Source organism: Sciurus carolinensis, chromosome 6 (assembly GCF_902686445.1).
Source record: "Sciurus carolinensis chromosome 6, mSciCar1.2, whole genome shotgun sequence".
Classification (NCBI taxonomy): Eukaryota; Metazoa; Chordata; class Mammalia; order Rodentia; family Sciuridae; genus Sciurus; species Sciurus carolinensis.
This window is the reverse complement of record NC_062218.1, coordinates 123,558,022-123,583,870: the sequence shown is the minus strand read 5'-3', so window position 1 is coordinate 123,583,870 and position 25,849 is coordinate 123,558,022. Positions and strand designations below refer to the sequence as shown.

The 25,849-nt window shown below is 37.8% G+C and overlaps 1 protein-coding gene and 1 pseudogene across 2 annotated transcripts in view; both read left to right on the top strand.

Annotated features, from left to right (window-relative positions):
- The first annotated feature begins 2,879 nt into the window (after window positions 1-2,879).
- On the top strand, window positions 2,880-3,128 carry LOC124986564 (anaphase-promoting complex subunit CDC26-like; annotated as a pseudogene).
- A 2,419-nt stretch (window positions 3,129-5,547) lies between these two features.
- Window positions 5,548-25,849, top strand: part of Lvrn (laeverin) — a 110,105-nt gene continuing 89,803 nt past the window's right edge. The window contains exon 1 of one of the 2 annotated variants that reach the window (XM_047555723.1): window positions 5,548-7,004. In XM_047555723.1, coding sequence (XP_047411679.1) covers window positions 6,307-7,004 — 698 coding nt within the window. In that variant the 5' untranslated portion in view covers window positions 5,548-6,306. The remainder of the gene's footprint in view (window positions 7,005-25,849) is intronic. The other variant, XM_047555722.1, reaches the window with a different exon arrangement.

Below are 25,849 nucleotides of genomic sequence, written 5' to 3'. Positions count from 1 at the left end.
CTGCAAATGCCATAATTTTATTATTCTTTATGCCTGAGTAATATTCCATTGTGTGTGTGTGTATATATATAATATATATACACACATATGTATATACATATATATACATACATATACATATGATACATATATATATCATATATATATTTTGATATATATATGTTTTATGCAGGATAAGAGATAGGGGTTTAGTTTCATTCTGCTGTATATGGATTTCCAGTTTTCCCAGCACCATTTGTTGAAGAGGTTATCTTTTCTCCATTGCATGTTTTTGGCAACTTTTTCTAGTATGAGAAAATTGTATTTATTTGGGTTTGTGTCCATGTCCTCTATTCTGTACCATTGATCTACCTATCTATTTTGGTGCCAATAGCATGCTGTTTTTGTTACTATTGCTTTGTAGTATAGTTGAAGTTCTGGTATTACGATACCCTCTGCTTCACTCTTCCTGCTAAGGATTGCTTTAGCTATTCTGTGTTTCTTATTCTTCCAGATGAATTTCATGATTGCTTGCTCTATTTCTGTGAGGTACTTCATTGGGATTTTAATTGAAATTGCATTGAATCTGTATAGCACTTTTGGTAGTATGGCCATTTTGACAATATTAATTCTGCCTATGCAAGAACATGGGAGATCTTTCTATCTTCTAAGGTTGTATTTTCAATTCCAGGATTTCCATTAGTTCTTTTAAAATACAATTTCTATTTGCTTACTGATATTTTAAATGAGATGCTATTCTCATTCTTTCTTTTAGTTTTTTAGACATAGGTTTCTTAATTGTTTCCTTAAATTGTTAATTTAAGTCTTTGCCTAGTTTTTGTCTAATGCCTGAATTTCTCAGGGACATTTTCTATTGAGTGCTTTCTTTTCTTATGTATGGATATAGTTTTTTGTTTCTTTGCATATGACCATTTTGTTATTGGAAACACTGAAAATGTACAACTCTGAAAATCAGATTTTCATTCCTTTCCAGAGTTTGTTATAACCATCTTTTTTTCCTAAACTAATTCAGTAAATTCTGATCCTTGCTCAGTTAGCTTAGTGATCAACTAATGACTAGACAGAGATTTCCTCAAATGCTTAGAACTTGTAATCCTCCCACTCCTTAAAAAGGGTGTGTGTGTGTGTGTGTGTGTGTGTGTGTGTGTGTTGAGGAATCCTCTCGAAACTCAGCTAGGCAATTGACAGCTCTGTCTTAGCCTTCACATTTAGCTTAAGGGTTGCCTCAAGATTAGCTAAAAGTGAAAGCTTAGATTCTTCTCAAGTCTTCTCTGAGCACGTTTCATAGTTTCATATATGTGTATGTCTTTCTAGATTTGGGGGAATGAATTGGAGCTTTTCAAAGCCCCTTATAGGTATATTTTTCCTGGACTTTTCCTTTTAAACTTTTGATGAGCTTAAAATTTGCCCCAATTGTTTGTTCAACTTCAACAATTACAATATTAAACAGTTGCCTGGGGTTGTTTTCATCCAAAGCCGCTGGGGAAACACTGCTCACATTTGGGTGAACTCTGAGTCAGGTCAAATAAAGACAGTCTAGCAAGTGGGTCTTTCAGTTTTATGACAGTTCTTTGAAAATGAAGCTTCGAAGGGACTGCAGCACCTTCCTGCTCTTTCCAGAGGCTGCCAGCTACTCTTTTTCACCATGCTTGTAAGCTATCAATTTTCAGTTTCTATGGATCTGGGAAGAAGAAGATGAGAATTGCCACATAGGTCACTCCTTCTTTACTGAAATTTGACGTTTTTTCTTGAATAAACACTTCTAGAATTGCTGCAAACCTTCAGTTAACTTCCATAGTTCTATGATAGTTAAATTTGACATTTTTCCAATGTTTACATGACTTCTATGGGGGAAGAGATTTTCAGTTGTCCTTACTATGCTTTCCATCTGGATATATGTTTTGACTCTTGGCCAGTTTGTGTATAGGGATTAAAGTCTGAACTTTTCCCTGGAGACTTCTAGGGTTTGTTTCTTTACTAAAGTTTTGGAACTGAATGTACAGGTTTGATAAATGTGGCTTGATTATTTAAAGGGCCTAAGGGTTTCTTCTTTTGAGTTCTCTGTAGACAAGATTTCGCCCACAGAATTTGGTGGTTCAAACTGGTGATATGAAATGGTCCATTTGTAGAAACAAGGGCCCTGGGGAGTTTGCACATCAGATATCTCCCTGACCACCAGTGTTTGCCTGTACTCTTTGTTTTCTAAAATATTTTTTAGATGTTGATAGATCTTTATTTTATTCATTTATTTATATGTGGTGCTGAGAATTGAACCCAGTGCCCCACATGTTAGGTAGCGCTTGCCTCCACCACTGAGCTACAACCCCAGCCCACCTATACTCTTCTTTTTCTTGGTGCACCATATCCTTTGCCTTTAAATAAAAGCCTGTGTGACTGTACTCTGGTAAAATTTTTCAAATAACCCAATTTGGGAAACCTTTGCAAATACCCATTCAATATAATACTATGCAGTATTCAATATAATGCTATGCATTCAATATAATACTATGTGAAATATGTCTGTGGACTGATATGGAAGGATGGCCAATATTTTTTTTTTTTTTAATGAAAATACAGGTGCATGAAAAAAGCCTGTTCTTTATGTTGGATAGAGAATGAGATGATGGGTAAGAAGGCTTCAGGTAAACTGTGTGCAGCTCTCTTTGTAAGGCCCAGTGCTCTGCTGGTGCTGGGGCATCAGAGGTAAACTGGACAAGATTGTGACTGTGCCTTTTAACTCTGTAGCTGGAGCACAGGAAGAGTTTGTTTAATGAATGACTTATCCATTTAAGATTTCCTTAGATCCTGAGGATAATCCTATGAATTGAGCTGAAAATAGTTCAGTAGTTCATCAGGTCTGGCTTAGTGTTAATTTCAGTATGCTGCGATGGAAACCAAAGTGCCCAGAACTGAAGCCTGATGACATTAAAGAGTTTGAGAGCATTTGGTAGGACTTGGAGACCCGTAAGAAACAGAAGGAAGACGTGGATGTTGTAGGAGAGAGATGGAGAAGAAACCACTGGGCTCAGCAATGATCCCAAGAGCTGGATCCCAATGAACGAATTGGTTATAGACCCCAACCCAAGCCCAGCAATCATTCATCTCAATTTGGAAACTTTGAATTTTAGAGATGGATTCTTTTGCATGTCAGAGCCCTGAAATGAAATAAAATGACGACAGAAGTACAATCAGATTTAGAGAACTGAGTGTTTATAGTTAAGCAGAATGTTTTATCTCCTGTAGAGAGAAATCACTTCTGCATGAAATTACTCATGTTCAGCTTTCACTCTAAGCTGGAATCTGAACTCTGGTTTGTTTTTTAAAAATCTGACTCTATAAAACTTATCTGATTTTTGTTTTTAAAAATAAATATATTTTGGAAAAAACAAAAAACAAGAAAAAATACAGGTACAGAACTATAATACAGTATACAATTTTTTTGAAGAATAGGGGAGAAATACATGGGTTTATAATTGTATTTATTTGATTTGCATGAAAAAATACTGAAAGGAAACTAAAAAATTACTAATTATAAAAGTAGTAGAAGCAAGATACCTCAACATAATTTTCATAAGTTTTTATTTTCAGACTTATGAATATAATATTCATTAAAATGGAATTTTCACAGTAAAATTAGAAAAATAAAAAGAAAAATTAAGTCATGGGACCCAAGATGTATAATAATGTATTACAGTAGTCCATAATAAGTATAAGAAATAAAGATAGAAAAATAATAGACATACCAAAGCATAAACATGAACAACAAAAGCAAATATCACAAGATGAATAGCTGAAGTTTTACCTGGATATCATATAAAATGCTTTGATAATTGTTTTTGCTCAGAATTTCTGAAAGGCAGCACAAACGGCATTTTGTGCAGGCTGCTTCATTCTCATTGGGGGCTGTTCTTGGCATTTTTTGAAGTTTAGTGGTATTCCTGGTCTCTACCCACTAGATACCAGTAGCATTCCCTTCCACCAGTTGTGATAACCCAAACTGTCTCCAGACATGGCCAAATGGGGAAGAGACAACAAAGTCACACCCAGTTGAGAATCACTGCTTTGAATGATCTCAATAAAAAGTAGGTTTTCTGAGAAACTCATTAGAAACATTTTTAAACATTTCTAGTGAATATTTTCATTGAGATGTCAAATAATTTTCCAGTTTCTTAAATTGTTATAATCCTGACTCAGTCAGGATGCCACTTTGTAAATTCTTTTGAGTAACTTTAATGATTTATCAGAAATATTTTCTTTTTTAATGAGATATTTAAAGTGTTGAATCATTGTACCCAATGATTTTGAAACTTCTTGTGTGGGAGCCAATCTCTATTTTTTTGATGTTAGAAAAACAGAATCAAAACTCGCATTTGCATATACATCTTCCAGTACAGTTTCTTGTTATTGAGGGGAGAAACATGTCTAATGTGTTTGAAGTAATCCTGTTACTGACTTCTTTACTTTTTAACCTTTACTTGGAAGTCTGGAATCCTTTAAAATCTTTCAAGAAATTGTCCAGAGGTTGGTAAAGCCAGTAATTAAATATTTTCACATCTGTCTCAATTCCCATCTATTGTCCTAAACCCAGAGATCCTGCTATTACAGTAAATCACAATTCTGATAGCTCAACTGTAGAATTTTATGTAGAAATAGAGGAGACTTTTCTCTCAGCTCTGCCCAGCATCTTCTGAGAGTGATGCATATGTATTTTAAAATGGTTGTTCCATTTCTGAAGAAAGTAACTCTGGAAATTAGAACCAGGAGACTGGCTCACAGATTACACAGCACATCCGTCTACCTGAGTTTAAAGTCAAATCCCCGTCCACCTTCCTGTCTTGGTTTATTGTTAAGGTGATTAATTGCAGTTAAAGGAGCGAGGAAGCACACATTTCCCACGAGAATCACTGTGGTCCGCCCTGTTTCCAAACTCAGGTGAAAGGGGTTTCATCACTGGAAGAGAGATAAAAGCAAAACACGAAAGTGAAGCCCGTTGTATAACTGCGACAGGAAAATTATTTTCGTTCGGGGGGTGGGGTATAAAAAAAGGACCGTGAAGACGGGAGGCTCTAAAATAAATCTTCAGCTTGCAGTGGGATCTTAACCACTGTCCCTTTCCTCTTCTCTGACGCCTTCTGATCCTTGCACCAATTCTCCCGCGTGCGTGCGTGCGTGCGTGCAAGACCAAGAGCAGCGCCAGGAACTCGCCTAGCATCACCCGCTAAATAGCAAACAGATGCCTGGCAAGCCCAAGACCTCACTGACGAGGGCAGTTTGGGTAGCCAGTTCCAGCCTAGTGGTTTCCGGGTGGAAAGGCTGGTCGCCGGATCGTTTTATCCTCTTTGCTTCAAAAGAGCGCGTTTTGAAAGTGGGAGTAGAGTCCCCCACCCACACCCCGCAGCGCTGCGGAGAGCCGACGAGGCTCCAGGAAGGGAAAACTCCGCTGCGGAAAACTGCGGAGCAGTGGAGGCTTCGCATGCTCCCCCTTTCCGAGGTAGAGCGGCCCCCACTTCCTCTTCTTGATTGAGTCGCAGACTCGACGCTTCCATAGCTTTTTGTCGACCCCTCCTCCAACCCAGCTTCCTAAATTCCAGAAAGACTCCAGGACCCAGACCTTGTTTCCAAGTTCACATTCTCTGTTCCGGCCTCAAGCGTCCTGTCTTTATTCAGAAGGCGAATTTGGGGACTGTAAGTTTTGGCCTCAGATAATATGAAAAAGCAGTTGCCTCTCTCAGGGTCATTTCAAAGCGTGTTCCCAAATATTCTGGGTCCGCGCCTCCCCACCAGCACACGAGCCCAGGCTGGTGGCTGAGCATTTGTATTGCCGGGAACTCATCGTTGTGGTCAAGCAAGAGAAGGTGCTCAGTTTTCTGACGCTCCTGCGATAACATCTGAAGACTAACGGGGCACCCCCCAACAAGTTCTAAACCCCTCGGAAATGTCCAGATTAGAGTTAGGTTCTACAGCTCCCTGCCTGCACTTACCACCGATGCCTCTTCTGCGCGGTCATTCACTTCGGACCCCAAGGGGCGCGCTTCTTGGTGCGTCGGGTCCGCCTCTTCCCAGCGATCTGGTGGGGCGGGTTGAGTAGGCTGGGACCTGGATCTGATTAACTGGGAGGGGGAAGCCGTGGTCCCAATCGCTCTCTCCTGTCGCAGTTTTAGGCTTCTCGTGGAGGAGGAGGAGGGATAGTACAAGAGAGAAGGGGCAGCGGGTGTTGGGGGTCCCAACACCCAACACCCTTGCTCGGGTTTGTATCTCTGCTGCTATCTGGAGTCTCCCATCTCTCACCAGCGCCGAATTCGCACTATGGAGCCCCCCACCAGCTCGGGCTTCTATGTGAGCCGTGCAGTGGCCCTGCTGCTGGCCGGGCTGGCTGCCGCACTCCTGCTGGCGCTGGCAGTGTTCGCTTCCCTGTATGGCCACTGCGCTAGTGTCCTGCCGTCGGAGCTGCGTAGACTCGCGGTCCCCAACGCCGCGTCCTTTTCTCCAATGGGGCAGGAGGAGCCACCGTCAACGCAGGAACCCGGCCCTACAAGTGAGCCAGAGGTGACAGCCACCTCGCAAGACTGGCGACCTCCGGGGCCCTGGGACCAGCTGCGCCTGCCATCCTGGCTGGTGCCGCTTCACTATGATCTGGAACTGTGGCCCCGGTTGCAGCCGGACAATCTCTCGGCGCAGTTGTTGCGCTTCACTGGCCGGGTGAACATCACGGTGCGCTGCACGATGTCCACCACGAGATTACTGTTGCACAGCCTCTTCCTGGACTACGATCGCACTGAAGTGCGGGGTCCACTGTACCCCGGCACTGGGAACGCCACCGTGGGTCGCGTGCCGGTGCATGACGTGTGGTTCGCTATGGACACTCAATACATGGTGCTGGAACTCGGTGAAGCCCTACAGCCTGGTAGCCGCTACGAGCTGCACCTCAGCTTCTCTGGTCCAGTGTTCCAGGAATCCAGGGAGGGGCTCTTCCTAAACGTCTACACTGACCAGGGCGAGCGCAGGTAAGGACTGGTCAGCTCAAACTCCCTGTGTCCCGGAGCAGGCTGCAGGTCCAGCTGCCCACAGTGTCCAGGTGTGCATCTCCTGCCCCTCTGAAAGACGTTTGCCTTTTGACACTTTCTTCCGGAGCCAGAGGGCAAATGCCTCCTTCTCTCATTTCCTCCTGAAACTGCTAAGAGTAAGTTTCCAGACCAAAGTTTTCTTCCTTGACCTGCCTATCCAATTTGAGGTTGCTGCCACCCCAAAAGTTTACCGCTTTCTTCAGAAAGCCCCTTTCTTCTCTAGTTCAGAATTTCTTCACACCCCTCTCCCCTGAACATTCAACTCCTTGCTACTCAAAGATTGGTGCTTTGACAAACAGCAGCTGTAATACCTGGAAGTTTGTTGGAAATGCAGATTCTCGGGCCCTACTCCTTACCAAGGGGCTCAGAATCTGCGTTTTAACGAACTTCTTGGGTGTCTGTGGGCGTTAAAGTTGGAGTACCGTCAGGCTAAAGCGCCCTTCTCTGTTCTGATGTTCTTCCCTACCCAGAGCGCTCTAAGCGCTCAGCTCCCTGCTCTGCCTCTTTTTAGGTCACTCTGTAAGGGCTGCTGTTGCAACAAATACACCCACATCAGGGCTGTTTTGTAATCGCTGCTCTTGCAACAAATATACCCACATCAGGCTGTTCATTTCCATGTCCTTTGGTTTTTGCTAAGGCTAAGGCTTGCGCTCCACAACTTTGGAATCGCTTTAATTCATCCCTTCCTACTACTGTCTGGGGCATTCATTTCCTTTTGTTGGCAAGTAGTGATGCCGCCGTTTACAGGTGACAGTTCTGCTTCCTCTAATTTTGAAGTTTGAACACCAGAGAAGCACGCCATGGCTAGCATATTAAGCAGGTTTTATTTAAAAGTAGTAATAATACAGACTTCTCCCGAGGGAGAGGAGGGGGCCATGGCTGTTCTAGAATCCCAAGAAGTGAGGGCACCCTACATCTTTTATAGGTTAAGTTCCCTTTTGTTCTCCAGTTCTCTCCCTCCTTATCTCTTTTTCCTGCCTAGTGACTAGGCCTGGTTTTGCAGGTGAGATGTAAAAAGTGAGAAGCGGATGGGGCAGGGGGAGGGTCAAAGTGATTCAGCCAGGCAAGGGCCCAGGGGGCATTATTAGCAACCCCTTGTCTGTAGTCCCTGACAAGTGCAGGTAAATTTGGTAATCAATGGGTTCCAGAGATCCTTGACATTCCAGTCTCCCAGGGGCAGTCTCCAACTTCCAGAGGCAGATGGCTTTCATGGCCTCCATTTCCTCCATTTGACCTGATCCCTTATTTCTACACTAACTGCCTGTCCCCAATTCTGGCTTCAGTAGCATCATCCCCTACCCTTTCTATACTCTTTGTCAAGCTCTGCAAAATGTCAGAGACAGGTACTTCTGGGATTCCTCTTCTGGGAAAAAGTAAATAAATAAAATCGATGACAAGAGACAACCTCTCTGAGTTTGCAAGCCCACGTAAGGAATTTGTGTTCATTTTGCACCCACTTGAAATAATGTCTCCCAGACCGGGTATTTCCAGTCTCTGCTCAAGAGGAATCACTTCTTCCCTACTTTACCATCACACTACTGAAAACCAGAGAATGCTGGGGCAATGGCATATATGGTGCAAACAAAACAGTCTCTCTCTCTCTCTCTCTCTCTCTTTTTTTTTTTTTTTTTAACTGACAACTTATTCTTCATTCATTCAGTGGTGGAGCATTTGTGGTTTCCACGACTGCATGTACTTTGCCCCTTATTATTAGAGAAAGTGTTCTCAGAGGTGGCAGGGGGGTGGCTATTAAATCACCCGCTAAACAATCTCTTTCACTTTTTTCCCCCAAAGTTTCAAAGGTTTGAAAGAAGTTTATCGACCTGCCTTAGTGCATATGTAATCTATAAATTTTGTTTTTAAGGACAGCATGCTTGGTTTTTCTTTTTAAAAAAATGCATCAGTACCTGAAAAATAGTATTGAAATTTTCTTATTAGGATGATGTCTTACCCAACTTATACACACTTAGAACCTTTAACTGTATTTCAGGGTGCAAGATCTTTCAGAGGAAAAAAATGGAAACTCTTCATATATATCTGACAATGTTTTCTATTGGCACCCAGTAAATCTTCATCCATTCATCCATATTTCCTCCCTCCCTCCCTCTCTTCCTCCTTCCCTTCTTTGCTTCTTTCTTGCCTCCCTTCTGTCTTTGTGGTGATACAACTCAGACAAACTAGCAAACATGGGAAAGGAATACATTTCTCTCTTGTGCCGACCAACTCCAACAACAACTAGAAACCATGCTTTCAGAACTTTAAAACTGAGGTAAAGCTTCAAACTTGTGGCGTTTTGGAAGAGCTTCGACTGGGAAGTTGTCCCTTTGGTCTTTGCTTTTGAAACTACAAAAAAGACACCTGTAGTTAAACTTGAAGCCAAGGTCATAAAGAACCTGGTATGACAAATTTGGGGACTGCATCAGATCTGTATATGAACCTGAGTTGTGTGAATTAAGTCAATGTTTTTAACCTCTTGAGTCAGTTTTCTCATTCCCTCATTCATGGAATAGATACAGTAACTGAGAACTTTTAGAATAGTGTGAGAATTAATTGAGAAAGGAGGTACACAGCTTGGGCAGTGGTATCAGCTATTATAGGTCAGGTCATCATTGTTGGGAGCAAACAGCTTCCTTGTTATCTAAACATGGAAACTGCTGAGTTCCTGGTACATGTGAGTCTGAAAGATCCCAGGTAGGGTCCAGGGAAGTGGGAAGTTATTATCACACACATATAGAGTTTTACTTTTGCAAGATAAAAAGAATTCTGGACATTGGTTGCAAAACACCATGAATGAACTTAACATTACCGAACTATGCTCTTTAAAATGGTAAAGATGTAACTTTTATGCTATGTATATTTCCCCAGAATTACAATTTTAAAAGAGAAAAAAAAAATTTAGATCAGTGAGTTTAGAATGAAATTCAGAAAACTTATGTATCTGAACATTTGCCTCAGGTAATTCTGATGCCCACAAATCAGTGCCTCACATTTTTTCTTTTAATCTGAAGTAGTTTTTATTTTTCCCTAAATTTGCAAAAATATTATAGAGACCCCATGTTCTCTTCATCCAGTTTCCTCAAATGGTTGCATCTTACACAATTATAGTACAATATCAAGAGCAGGAATTATAGTACAATATCAAGAACAGTGTATATAGTTTTATGTTACTTATCACATGGGTAGATTTTTGTAACCACTACCACATTCAAAATATAGCACTGCTGTATCACTTTGGAGTTGGTCTTCATATTTACTCACACCCCTTCCCCACCATCCTAAAACCCTGGCAACCTCTAATCTATTCTCTAAAATTGTGTCATTTTTATAATGCTGTATAAGTGGAACCAGACAGCAAGAGACTTCTAGAGGTTGGCTTTTCTCATTGAGCATACTGCCTTCAGAATCCAGGATATATCAGTAATTTGGATGACTTCTATTCCATGGTGTGTATATACTGGTTTCAGTTATTCACCTATGGAAGGATATTGTGTTTGTTACTAGTTTTTGACTATTATGAAAAAAGCTTCCATGAATAATTGCGTACAGGCTTGTATGTGAACCTAAGTCTTCATTCTCTGGGATAAATGCTTACAAGTGTAATTGCTTGGTTGTGTGGTTAAAACTGCAAACTATTTCCCAAACTGGCTATACTATTTTATATCCCCACCAGTAAAGTCCAAGTGATAGTTTCTTTGCATGCTGATCACCATTTGGTATTGTCACTTTTTATTTAGTTTTGCTGATAGGCATATAGTGATACCTCAATGTGGGTTTAATTTGCATTTCTATAATGGTTGATGAGGTTAAACATCTTTTCTTATGCTTATTTATCATGTGTATATTATATTCAGTGAAATTGTTTCTTTACTGTTGAATTCTGGGAGTTCTTTATATATTCTAAATCTGAGTTCTTTGCAAGATATATGTGCTTTTCAGATATGTTCTCTCACTCTGTACATTCTTTTCATCCTCTTAATAAATCACAGAACAAAAATGTATAATTTTTTATGAAGTTGAGTTTATCTATTTTTTATAGATCATGTTTTTGGCATCATGTCTTAAGAATTCTTCAAAAGCCTTACCTTCTGCAGATTTTCAACATTATCTTTGTTTTATATTTTTATGGTTTACATTTAAATATATGGCTCATTTTGAGTTCATTTTTATATAGGATGGGATATTTAGGTTGAAGATCTTTTTTTTTGTCTATGGATATCAAACTGTTTTTTTTTTATTTATTTTTGTAGTTGTAGATGGACATCATGACTTTATTTGCTTAATTTTGTATGCAGTGATCAAACCCAGTGCAGGATCATACCCAGTGCCTCACACATACTAGGCAAGCATTCTGCCACTGAGCTACAACCCCAGCCCGGATATCCAATTGTTTCAGCACCATTTCTTGAAAAGACTATTTTCTCTCCCAACCTTCCATTTAATTGCTTTTGTAACTTTGTCAAAAATGAGTTGCCTGTATTGTGTGAGGCTGTTGCTGGATGCTCTATTCTTCTCAATTGGCTCTTGTGTCTGTTCTGCTAATGCTACCTAGTCTTGATTCTTATGGCTTAAATTTGCCTTCTTTTTCAGAATTAATTTTTAGTTATTTTAGTTCTTTTGATTTTCCATAATATTTGACAATATTTTTTTTTGTGTTTACTAAAAAATGTTGTTTGGGATTTTGAAATAAATCCTGTAAAACCTCTGTATCAATCTAGGGAGAATTGACACTTTCATATGCTGAATATTCCAATCCATCAACATGGAATGTTCATTTATTTAGACCTTTGATTTATTTTATCATTTTAAATATTTAAGTCCTATATGCTTTTTGTTAGACTTAGACTCAAGTATTTAACTTTATTTGAACTATTGAATATTTATCCAGCCTTAGTGTTCCTATCCCTAACATAAGATCAGCTATAGTGTAGTAAGGGAGGGTGGAGAGGCCTTCCAACATAGGGAGAAAGGCTTGGAGAAGAAAGGACAAATAGGGAGAACAAGCGTTTTTACTTTTCACCCTCCTCTTTGTGACAGGATATAACCCTCAAACAAATTTTCCTATGAGAATAGTTACTCAGGAAATGTTCCTAGAAAAAACCACCTGGAAAATGGGGAAACATGCTGGGAAGGGAAGAAGGCCAATCCAGGATGTGAGATCAAAGAAAGTTCCATGGAGTACAGTTTTGAGAGTATGAACCACATCTCAGAATTGTCCCTATTAGGAGAAAGGGAGCAATAGTATTTATACTCTCCACAATGGTTATAGATTGACTCTGAGGCCTAGTTAATTCCCACTCTGTTCTTTAGAAATGTATGCAAAAAAGTTCCACAAGGAGATTTGTTCTTCCTTTTATGAATGGTATGACTGCGAAGCCAATGTGGCTTCTAATTCATGGAATGGAATTAGCTTAGACCAGTGGGCCAAGACAGTGCAGGTGGTCCTGTGATCTTTTTGAGGTAGAAGAGTATCTGGAAGGTGACTGGAGAGCCAAAGAAAAGCTACTAGGCTAAAGATCAAAATAACTGTTACTATGAATGCTGTAGAAATGGTCACCCAAGATGTGGTTCCAAAGAGAGTTATAGCCAGGCTTAGATGATTGGCCATGGAAGCAAGAGCCCACATGAGGACATATCACCAATGGGAACCACTGTGCCTTGACCTTTATGAAGAAATGGTTTCACAAGTCACACCAGTATAGAAAATGTGGTCACATCTGTCTGCTGAATTCAAGAAGTCCTCTCTTTTAAAGAGAGCTCCTCTTTCTCTCTCCTTTTCCAATATGGCATCTGATTATATAAGGAAACATCATCAGTTTTCATGTCCTAAAGAGTCATGAAAGAGCGTTTAGACTTTGAAAGTCATGAAAAAGAGTTTAGACTATCCCCTTGAATAAGATTGATTTAAATTCAATAACAATGAAGAAAATAATTGGTAAGCCTGCATTTTTTTTTTCTGTACTATCAGTGAAAACATGGTTTCCAGAGAATGAAGATTAGTTATAAGACAGTTTGTTTTGCACATCTGAGTTCTGGTAAGTAAATTTTGATGATACTCTATAATCTTCTCCAAGAAAAATAAATATTTGATCCAGAAAAATGACTAGAGTTATAACATTTTGATTCATCCAAGGCTTCTAAGCAATTATTATCAAGGACTCCATAAAACATTGCATTATGAAACTATTCTTTGTACCCACTGCTCCTGACCTTTAGAACACATTGCAGAGGATGTTCCTATACTGAAAGCCAATTAGCTTATTGAGGATTGCTTAGTCATCTGATAATAGATGAATTGCAAAAGTAAAACAAAACAAAACAAGAAACCCTTTTCTGGTAAGTACTGTACGAATCACTTGAATGATTCTGAACCATTGAATGGTTATAGGTTGACTTTCACTATATTAAAGAAATAAGGAGGCCTTTTCTGAAATATCACCCTGAGGGTAAAACTAGGTATCTACTACTGAGAATATTTGGGGACCATGTTCCCTTGAAGATGAGCTTGGTCCTCCCAGAGACCCTTTTTCATAGTACTAATCCCAATGAATTAATTGAAACACTTGAAATTCCTTCAATAGAATGATATTGTACGTTTCTAGTTATGCTAAAAATTTTACATCCATATATTCATTTAATATGTGCAAAATTGATGTAAGGAGAAGTTGAACGTAAGAAGCATGGTATCCAATAACATTATGAAAAATAATTTATAAACAATACCAAGGATCGCCTCCTTTTGTTGTTGGCGTGAGAAGGCACACTCAATCTTGGGAAGGTTTGGAATGAGATCTTTAAAGTTAACATGCAGGAAATGACTTCCTTTTGTTTAAGAGATCTGAAGTTCAGATTTTCATTTAGAAATTCCAGTCCTTTCTGAACTTCCCATAGCACCTTTTGAGAGAAGAATAAGTCCTACGTAGGCCATGTTCTATACCACTCATCGTCTCTTCTTCCTAATCCAGTTTTTTAAATAACTAATGTTTACATGATGTAACTTTTCCTATCCCTTTACTTTTAACCTATATGTGTCTGGATATTGAAAATGAATTTCTTATTGAAAACATAGAGTTGGCTCTTGCTTTTTATACAGTCTGACGATCTCTTTTAATTGGTGGTAGACTGTTTAATTTGATTTAACCATTGGTTTGACTGAACTTAAATCTACATCTTGCTATTAGTTTTCTATTGTTCCATCTGCATGTCCTCATGTGTGTCCTCCCCTGCCTGCCTTTCTTTCTTACTTTTTTTGGATTGAGTATTTTTTAAAATTCCATTAAATTTTAACTCTTGGCTAATTAGCTCTATTTGGGAGAGAATATGTGCATGGGAGGATTCCTCTAGTGTTTATAATATGTATCCCTAACTTATTATAGACTAGAGTCAAATGTTATCTACCACTTCATAAATAATCTATGAATCTTAGAACCATTTCCTTCCAGTTTCTATTATCCTTTGTGCTATAATTGCTAAACATTTTACTTCTACATAGGCTATAAATCTACATATCTGTATCTATTTCTATATTTATATCTATATCCATATCTCTATATATATTTTCCCCCTAAACTACCCTTCCTTCCTTCCCTCCTTCCTCCTTTCTTCCTTTCTTAGTGGAGATTGAACATCCCCAACCCTTTTCTTTCTCCCTCCCTCCTACTCTCCCTCCCTCTAGTCTTTCCTTCCTTCCTTCCTTCCTTTCCTTCCTTTTTTTCTTTTTTTGTTTTGAGACAGGGTCTCCTAAGGTTGCTGAGACCAGCCTTGCATTTGTGATCTTCCTGCCTCAGCCTCCTGAGCTGCTGGGACACCTTAGCTTAGGTATTCACCCCACACTGGGCACCATCAATGACTTTTGAATAAAAACTTAACCAAAAAAAAATCCTCTTTGTTTACTTTCATCTCTAGTACTCTTCATTTCTTTGTGCACATCTAAGTTTCCACATTATTTTGTTCCCCATGAAGTCCCTTAATATTCCTTCATATTAAGGCCTAATAGTGATAAATTCTCTCTGAATCTGAGAAGTTATTTTTCCTTCATCTTTGAAAGAATTTTTTTACAGGGTATAAAATTCTAGATTGGCAGGTTTGTTTTTACTGTTGTTTTTAATTTCAGCAATTCAAAGATGTTATTTCATTATCTGTCTTGAATAATTTCTGCAGAGATGTCTATGACTTTAATTTATTCTTTTGTGTATGATTTCCCTTTTTCATTATCTACTTCTCTTTGTTACTTGTTTTCAGGAATTTAATTTGCCTCAGTGTGCTTATCATTGGTTTATCCTGTTCAGAGTTCATTGTCTTATACTTGTGAATTTATAGTGCTTATAAAATTTAGAAAAACTTTCAGACATTATTTGAAAATATTTCTTTCTATTCCCTTTTTTCCCCCTTACTATTCTGGGACTCCAATTACCCAGTCAGCTGCCTGATCATTACCTACCAGGTCACTGAGGTCTTTTTTATTTTTTAAAGTATTTTTCCTCTGTGCGTTCAATTTTGGGTAGTTTCAATTGGCTTCGCATTCAGTTTTGTTGTTTTTCTCCTTCTGTAGTGTCCAATCTGCTTTTAGTCTCATCCAGTGAAATTATCATGCAAGGCATTGTATTTTTTATCATTAAATTTCTACATTTTTATGTATTTCATTTTTTCCTTATTACATTCATGTTTTGCTTTATATCCTCACCTTGAGCATATTGGACACACTTGTAATTATTATTTACATGTTTTTGTCTGCTAATTTTAGCATCTCTTTTTTTTTTTTGGTTTCATTTCTATGACTTCATTTTCTCTAGGTTATCACACACATTTTCTTACTGCTTTCTATTTCTAGTAATTTTTAAATATTTGTATTTAAGTATAATTGACATACAATATACCGTATGTATCCAAACAGTATAACTATAGAAGTTTTGGCATATGTCTGCAAATGTGGTAGTGAAACTATACACAGTCAACATAACAGGGAATATCTGTTACCTCCAAAGTTTCTTCTGCTCTTTATAATCTCTCTACATTTTAGGCAACCATGCACCTGCTTCCTTTAACTGTAGATTAATTCACATTTCTTAGTGTTTTAAATGAATGGAATCATGTAGTTTTTCTCATCTGACTTCTTTTACTCAGTAAAATTACTGATCATATGGTAAACTAATGTTTAAGTTTATCAAAAGCTTTGAAACTATTTTCTAAGGCATTTGACCATTTAAAAATTTTGTCAACAGTATAGGAAAATTCTAGTTACTCCACATCTTTGTTAGCACTTAATATTGATAGGCTATTCCATTTTAGCCATTTGAATAGGTAGAGTGGTTCCCCTTATAATTTTAATTCATATTTTCCTGATAACCAATAATGTTGGACATCATTTTCTGTACTTATTTGCCATTTTTATGCTAAAATCTTTTGTTCTATTTTTATTGGGTTGTTTGGTTTCCTATTGAATTTTGTTAAGGGTCCTTCATCAAAGATCCTTTGCAAATATTTTCTCAGTTGTGACTTGTCTTTTTATCTTCTTAATATGTCTTTCAAAGAGCAAAAGTTTTACATTTTGATGAAGCTCAATTTACCAATTTTTCTTTTTATGTATCAGGGTTTTAGTGTTACATCTAAGAAAACATTAGCTCAACCTCATAAAAATTTTCTTCTATGCCTTCTTCTGGAAGTTTTATAATTTTAGGTTTCATAGCTATATCTATGAGCCATTTAAAGTAATTTTTATATAAGATAGAAGGTATGATAGAAGGTATGAATTGAAGTTCTTTTTGGCGTTTGAAAATTGAACTGTCACACCAAACCCTTTGAAGGTCTGTTCTTTCTCCATTGATTGTCTTTGCACTTTTGTTAAAAAAAAAAAATTAGTTGTCTACATGTATGTTGGTGTATTTTTGAACTCCCTATCTATTCCACTGATTTATTTGCATTTATTTACTCCAATTCTATGCTGTCTTGATTATTGTAACTTTAAAAATAATCTTGAAGTCAGATAATATTCATTTCCCAACTTTGTTCTTTTCAAAGTTATTTTGGGTATTCTAGGTCCTTTGCATTTTCACACAAATTTTAGAATTATCTTGTTAATTTATAAAAAAGAAAAGAAAAAGAAAGACTGCTGAAATTTCAAGTGAAATTGCATTGAATCTCTATAAAAATTTGGGGGGAATTAAAAAATTAAAATAGTGAATCATCTAATTAATGAACATTATATATATCTCTGCTTATTTAGTTCTTTAATTATATCTAGCAAGATTTTATGGTTTTCACAGTACATATATTGTTTGTCAGATTTATACCTAACTATTTCATATTTCTGGAATCTATTATAAATGGTATTTTTAAAATTTGAATTTCTAATTGTTTATTGCTGGTTCCTTTTCTATATCAGTTTTGTATGGTATAGACTTACCAAATTTACTTGCTAGTAATTATCAAGGTAGCAATTATCAAAAATACAAGCAATAATAAGTGTTGGCGAGGATGTGGGGAAAAAGGCACACTCATACATTGCTGGTGGGACTGAAAATTGGTGCAACCACTATGGAAAGCAGTATGGAGATTTCTCAGAAACTTGGAATGGACCCACCATTTGACCCAGTTATTCCACTCCTGGATTTATACCCAGAGGACTTAAAATCAGCACAGTACAGTGATGTAGCCACATCAATGTTTATAGCAGCTCAATTCGCAATAGCTAAATTATGAAACCAACCTAGGTGCCCTTCAACAGATGAATGGATAAAGAAAAGGTGGTACATATACACAATGGAATATTACTCAGACTTAAATAAAAATGAAATCATGGCATTTGCAGGTAAATGGATGGAACTGGAGAACATCGTGCTAAGTGAAATAAGCCAAAACCAAAGGCCAAATGTTTTCTCTGATAAATGGATTCTGATCCATAATGGGGGGTGAGGGAAAATGAAGGGACTTTGGATTGTGCAGAAAGGAGTGAGGAGAGGGCAGAGGGTGTGGGATGGGAAGGACAGTGGAATGAGATGGACATTATTACCTTATATACATGTATGATTATAGTACTGATGTGACTCTGCACCATGTACATCCAGAGGAAGAAGTTGTGCTCCATTTGTGTACAATGTGTCAAAATGATTTATACTGTCATGTATAACTAATTAGAACAAATTTTAAAATAATAAAAAATTTGAATTTTTGATTGTTTATTGCTAGTTCCTTTTTGTATATTGATCTTGTATGGTATAGACTTACCAAACTTACTTGCTAGTTTTAGCCACCTTTTTTTTGTTGAAAAAAAATGTAATTTTCTATTACATTTTCTACTGAAGTTATTACACTGTTTCCAAATACAGATGGTTTGTTTCTTTTCTAGTTTATGTGGCTTTTGTCTTATTTTAATGCCTAGTGCCTCTGGTACAATATTTAATAGAAAAAAATAAGTGAAGATATTCAAGTGTCCTCCTTTATTTTTATTGTAAAAGCATTCAGTCTTACACCATTAATTCTTTATGTGGGTTTTATTTTTTGTAGATATCTTTGATTAGATTGAGGAGGTTCCTTCTAAATTTTTAATGTTCTGAGTTTATTGGGAATGAATATCAGATTCTGTTAAATATTTTTTCTGCATATATTAAGATGATCATATGGTTTTTCTTTAGTTTGTTAATTTACCATTACATTGATTTTTTTTAAAGTTGCATTTCAGTACTATATTCCACTTGGTCTTCATGCATTAACCTTTATATATATTATTAGATTCTGTATACTAAGATTTTGTTTAGGATTTTTGCATCTGTGTTCATGAAAGATCCTGACCTTTTATTTTTTTGCAACATCTTTGGGTTTGGTTTCAAAGTAACTTTGACTTTAAAGATTGAATTCTGAAGTATTCCCTGTTCTTCAATTTTCAGAAAGAATTTATGTAATTTTTTATTATCTTTTTCTTAAATTATTTTTATTATCTTTTTCTTAAATGCCTGGATGAATTTCACCAATGATGCCGCCTGGGTCAGTGAAGTCTTTGTGAAATGTTTTGTAACTGCAAGTTAAATTTATTCAGTAGGTATAGGGCTATTTAGATTTCTATATGAGTGAGGTTTAATGGTTTGTGTCTTTCAAGGGACTTATTCCTTTAATCAAAGTTTTTGAAATATTTCCTTTTATCAAAATATTTCCTTATTATTATTTTAAATCGGTCAGATTCATAGTGACATGACTTCTTTCATTCCTGATATTGGTAATTTCTGTCTTTTCTCTCTGGGAGCTAGACCCTTTGTCTGATACTGATAGGGAACAGGCAGATGTGAGTGATGGGAACATGAGGTCAAGGGAATAATCCTGTAAATGGGGCCTACTGCACTGACCCCACATACTTTCTTTTTTCTTCTTCTTTTCTTTAATGTGACTTATCAGCAGTCCTGCCTGGCTTAGGTCAATAGAATGTTACATTCCTCAGCAAACAACCTGTTCTCTGCAGAGGAAATGCAGAACCAAAATGCTGATAAAAAGAGCACAATTCAGGGACTAGGGCTGTGACTCAGTGGTGGAGTGCTTGCCTGGCACATGTAAGGCACTGGGTTTGATCCTTAGCACCGCATAAAAATAAATAAAAATAAAGGTATTGTGTCTATAAAAAACAAAACAAAGCAAACCCCCCACCAGTTACCCAGAGAAGGATAATTCACCCTAACCATAAACTTGGTAAGAACAGGTTCCAATTAAAACTGATCATCATGGGCAAAAGTGAACTAAAGTTGGAGTGAGGACTTAAAAGTCTGATGTCATCTTGCTGTCAGTCAAAAGTCAAAAGGTGAACCTGGGTAGGATTCTCTGCAAAGCTCCCTGGACTCCCTAGTAAAACTGGAGAGTAGGAGTTGTATGCTATCTTTCTCTCTGAGAGGACCCACTCTCTCCTTGATAGTGTCCCCCTTTTCCTCTTCCTAACCCTTCTGTTACTCTGAGCAACATGTCTGAAATCTTTTTGTCATGATCATAAGAATCAGAGAGCCTGTGTGGTGCCTTGATTTTGTGACAGGCCAGTGCGCTGTAACATTTGGTGTTATGCCTGGTCTTACTTATACAATCTATACTACCTCTACTCTATGCCTCAGATTCTGGGTGACTAGAGGGAAAATCTTGAGATAACTGATGGTTCTTTGGCTAGCACACACTCTAGTAAGGGCCAAAAGCTCTCTTGATTGGAATTTAGATGCCACAGCCTTTAGGGGTAAGAATTGACACTTTCACCCTTGGGCTTTTGGGGCAACAAATCTTGTCCATTGGCAATTGAAAAATTGTTGATAAAGTCATCACACTTGTAGAATCAGAAAGCCAGTGATCATGAGACTTTTTAACCCCAACACCTGCTAAGTTAAAAAGACTCTTAGTCTCTATAAATCTTTATCTCCAGACCTAAATGACACAGTGAAAAGGATCCCTCTAACATAGAGGTAGTGCTAATAAAAAGCTATTTTACAGAAATCAGATGGCATTAGCTAACTTAAATATAACTCAAGGGGACACCTGTGCCATTATAAAACTGAATATTGTGTATTTCTACCAACTTTGCTTATTTTTCTAAAGCCTTAAATGGCCTCCACTCACAAGTCAGCAGCATTGTTGGACCTCATCTTAAACTTTAATGAAGTCTTCCTGTTTTTCAGAGACTGACTGATAATACTAATTACTTCTGTGCTGTTTACAAAAAATAATGTTTTGCTGTCTTGCTTATTGTTGTCCTAGCATGATCCCTATCCTGTGTTTGCTTCGTCCTGTCACCCACCAACCGTCACCATGATCTCTGGATTGCCTTGTTGCTAAATTCCCTCAACTATCTTTACCTCCACCTGATAGAGAATAAGGATTTCAGGTCATTTTGCCTAACTACACCCATTCTCATAAGGAAGCAGCCAGATTAAATCAATGCCACAGCCTTTAGGGGTAAGAATTGACACTTTCACCCTTGGGCTTTTGGGGCAACAAATCTTGTCCATTGGCAATTGAAAAATTGTTGATAAAGTCTAAAAATTTAGGGACCTAAAGTCATTGAGGGGGGAAATGATAGAGAACAGACAGATATAAGTAGTGGGAACATGAAGTTAGGGAATAATTCCATAAGCTGGGCCCACTTTGCTGACCCAGAGGCTTTCTTTCTCCCCACCCACCGCATGCTTTCTTTTTCTAAAAAAGGAATTTACCTACAGTCCTGTCTGGCTTAAGTCCACAGGATATGTTACACTCCTCATCAAACAAGTTGTTATCTGCAGGAAAAATGCAGACCAAAATGCCAATAAGATGAATACAAGTTACTCTGAATGGAGTGAGGGAACTTCTGTGACTCTTACATAGACCAGTTCCCAGAACTCAGGGAGATAAGGATAATTTCCCCTAACCATAAAATCTGTAAGAATAGGTTCCAATTAGAACTGGTCAGCATGGGCCAAAGTTACCTAGAGTTGTCATGGCAGTGGGGACTTGAAAGTCTGAAGCGATCCTGCTGTCAGTCAAAAGTCAAAATGTGGACCAGGGTGGGACTCTCTGGAAATCTCCCTGGGACCCCCCAATAAACCTGGCAGGCAGGAGGGGAGTGCTATCTTCTCTCAGAGAGGACCCACTTTTTCCCTCGATGGTGTCCCCTTTTCCCTTTTCCTATCCCTTCTAAAAAATTTGTGACTGCTACTCTGAGAGACATATCTGAAATCATTCTGGCATGATCACAAGAATTGGGGTGAATAGGGAACCTCTGCGGCTGCCTCAGTTTTGTTACAGGCCAGTGCCCAATAACATTATCACCCTATCATTTACTAGTTGTTTAACCAGTTGCATAAATTCCAAGACCCTCAGCTTTAAATTAAAGGGTGGGACTCTTCAAGTTTCCTTCTATCTTTAATATTTAATAAGTTTTATAAGTCTTCATAGAGACTTATCCATTTTATTCACCTTATATAACCGGGTTTTTGTTTTATTGATTTTTCTCTTTCTTTTATTTTAATGATCTGTACTTGGATCTTTATTATATCCTTTCTTCCTCTTAATATGAACTTCATTTCCTTCTCTCTGTTTTCTTTAGGTTGACACAAGGTCATTAATTTAATATCCTCCTTTTCTAATATAGGCATTTAGTGTTATAAATTTCCCACTATTACTTTAACAACTTGTCATAAATTCATTCAGTGTAAAATATTTTCTAAGCTTCTTGGCTTCATGGGTTATTTAGAACATTGTTATTTTACTTCCAAATATTTGAGCATTTTCTCATTTTTTTAAATTGAGCTCCCAACATTTAAATTTTTATGTTTTTGAGCACTGGATTTTTGTTATATTGCTTTAAAGAATATGGATCACTTTAAGATAGGCATGTAAGTTACTTAGTGATCCTCTTGAGCCTTGTTTTTAAGCTGAGAGCAACTCTACCATGGCCTCTACTTTAGCACCTCTAGTTCACTACTCAGGCATTTCCTTTCTTACTTCTTTTGAACAAACCACCTATTCTAGAGATTTCTATGCTCTGGCTTGTTGGAATTCAAACAACTCCTAGTCCTGTGCAAGCTTGATGAATTGTTCAGTTTACCCTTCCCTGGTACTTATTCTTTCCCCAGTGTCCTTCTTTTGACCTCACAAAATGTAGATTAAAGCATACCTCATAATGCAATAAAAATACAACTTTGTTTTTACCACTGTCCTTTCACAGTTTTGTCTCTGGGATTATCTTTCCTATTCCTGCATGAAGACTCCAGCAACCCTTAATTTTCTGCTCATTCTTAGACGATGATCTACAGTCACAAAGTCACAAATACAGTCAGAGGCAAAAACAGGAAAATCCAGGGAAGAATGATTCAAGGGGAATTCTATGAAGATTTCTGGAGGTCTTTCTCTACACAGCTGCTTCCTTTCTTCCACTGTACCCTTAAATGTTAGCTGTGTAGGCCTTTCTGAACACTAATCTCTGTCTTCTCAACTCAGGGAGATCATGGGATTGATTCTCTTTCCATTTCTCCTCCCTGCACTGCAGTTTAGAAGTTGCTTCCAGGAAGAAAGAGTGATCGTGGAGTTCACCTTGTCTTTTCTTGAGGATCACAGTCCTGTGGTTCCTGTTTTCTAATGTCTAAAATCAGTCGTTTCATATATTTTGTCAGTGTTTTTAGTTATGTTCTGTGTAAGGCTGATTCCAGTCAGTTTTTCCCTCCTGGTAGAATACAGAAGTTTTATCCTGTCTAAATTTGGAAATACTATTAATTATATGGTTAATCTTAAGTCATCTTCATGATATCTTTGTTTGATTTTAGTATTTATTAAATTATATACTTGAAGTCCGGCAGGGAATTAAAAAGGACCCTGGGCATGGGAGCCTGGACCCTGATTCTAGTACCATCCTTGCCACTTACTAGTTGTCTAAGTTATAAAAATTTCCAGGGCATCAAGGTTCACATCTATAAAATAAGATGGAAGGACTCTGTAATTCTATTCTATTTTCTAAATTAATTAGAGATTAATTCATATATAGGGATATATATCCCTATATATATATATATATATATATATATATATATATCCCTATTTTTGTATCCTTAGGAATACTTCTTTCATTTCTGATCATGGCATTCCCTTGATAAAAGATAAGTAGTAGCTAGGAGATATTTAGATAAAGGAAAATAGAAAGATTCAGAGAAAGAAGTATGAAATAGTTGCAGGAAATTAGGATCATTTTTTGAGGAAAAATAAAGGAGTACAGCATCATCAAAATCAATCTCTTAGTGTACATGTAGATAGACTGAAGAAAGACTTGAAAAGCCTTTCTTGTAGTTTCTTTTATGCTAGGAAGCTTGGCACAGTGCTTAGGGTATGATACACAAAATAGATAATTGAGCAATATTAGGAAATAATGTGAATATCTCAAAACAAGGCCAGTGAACTCAAGTGCCAGGCACATCATGTTGATGATGTCATAGAGGAAAGAGGTCATTTCATTACCTATGTAGGTGTTCAACTTCTGGTTTTCATGTGACTAAGCAGTTTTCTCTGGGAAATTATTTTGCTAACCAAATATTTAAATCCTGTATCTTTTTCAAACATACTGAAAAGGCATAACCTCATAATGCTGTAAAAATACAACTGTGCTTTTCCCACTGTCCTTTTACAGTTTAGTCTATGGGATCATCTTTCTTACTGATATGAAGACTTCAGCAACCCATAATTTCCTGCTCATTCTTAGGTGACAAATGATCTATTGTCATTAAGTCACAAATATATTCAGAGGCAAAAAAGAGAAAATCAAGTCTTGTGTAATACTCAAAACTTTGAACTTCATTTACTGCTATCTCTCCTTCCTACCTCACTGCACCCTCACTTCCCCACTTCAGGACTGGCTCTGAATGGAAGCCACAAATGCAGGCAGAGGCAAAAACCAAGAAAATCCAGTGACCAATGATTCAAATCTTCTATAGACTTATGAAGGTCTCCACAGAGGTGAGGAGTAGTTGATCTCCATTTCTCTACCTCCTGTTTCTAGTTCTCCCTGCTTATTTGAAGCTACCATTTCAATCTCACAAGGGTGCATAGAACAGGGGCCAACAGGAATAGGTGACACACAGGGCAAGTACTTCTTCCTTGACTAGAGCTCTTGTCACTTGGTCTCACTCTGACCTAGCAGATGTCTTTTTCCTGTATGATATCACTTTCTTAAACTCCCCATGGTTTCCTTGCTGTTTTTCTTTCTCCTATCATTCTCCTAATCCAGCAGGATACTTATTTCTCTGTTCTGATGGTCACTGTGACTCTCAGCCTTTGGACATCAAGTAATGCATCTCTCTGTTCTCCTTCAGCCTCTTCCAGGTGGCTCTATTGGACAGGACAAGACAGTTCCAATCCTGGCTTACTATGTCTCAGACCCCACAGCTCCTCCAAGGAACACTCATACAACCCTTGTCTGGGACTGTCACATGTCCCAAAGCTCTGCCTCCAAAGCAATCAGTTGTTCTCTTGCCTTTTACATCCTTGTCTGGTAGGAGTTGTTAGATTCTGGCCACAGTGTTGATTTCAGCTTTCCTAATAGTAAGTTGGGCACCAGTCTGTAGGTATTTTATCCTTAAGAAACACTTCTACTGTTCTCTGGGGGTCTTCTCTCCCTAGACCAAGGTTAGAGGATTGCATCTCTTTCCATCTCCCTGACATGGAAGGCTTGGCAAAATACCTACTGCCAGCCAAAAGATCTCTTCCCTGTTCTCTTTTATCTTCCTTTCTTACTCTTCTTGTCTTTTTATATCTAGCTCAGAAGCCCAAAAAGACCCCTAGTAAAAATCCTTACTTTGATGATCTTCAGAGCATGGTTTGGCACCTTTCTTTGGAATTTTGAATCTATTATATTTTGTTGCCTGGTGGAAACTTCAGTTTTCAGATCCTATTACACAAGTAATAAACAAACATGATTTATGGGCCAATCCTTGAACCACAGTCCAGTGGTGTAACATCTGGCTCTACTAAACATTTTGATTTCTAAGTGTGTATTGTGTTAAAAAATTAAGCAAGGGATAGGCAGAATGACTCTTGAAGAGTTTTACTTAATTTTTGACCAGCTCTGCTGTTTAGCACTTATTAACCAGAGCTGCAGGCATACAGAGTTCAATAATTTGGAATGAAATACCTTACTTAGTAAATATAGTAGGCATTTCTTAATAAGGTAGTAGATTGATTCCCCAAGGGCATCATGTGGTTCTTGACTACCAAGATCTCTTCCAGCACCAGAGAGTGGTAAGTCCATGTTTCTCTGGCAAGACAAGAGGGCGGGAAAGTGGCTCTGCAGATATTTCCAAATTAATTCC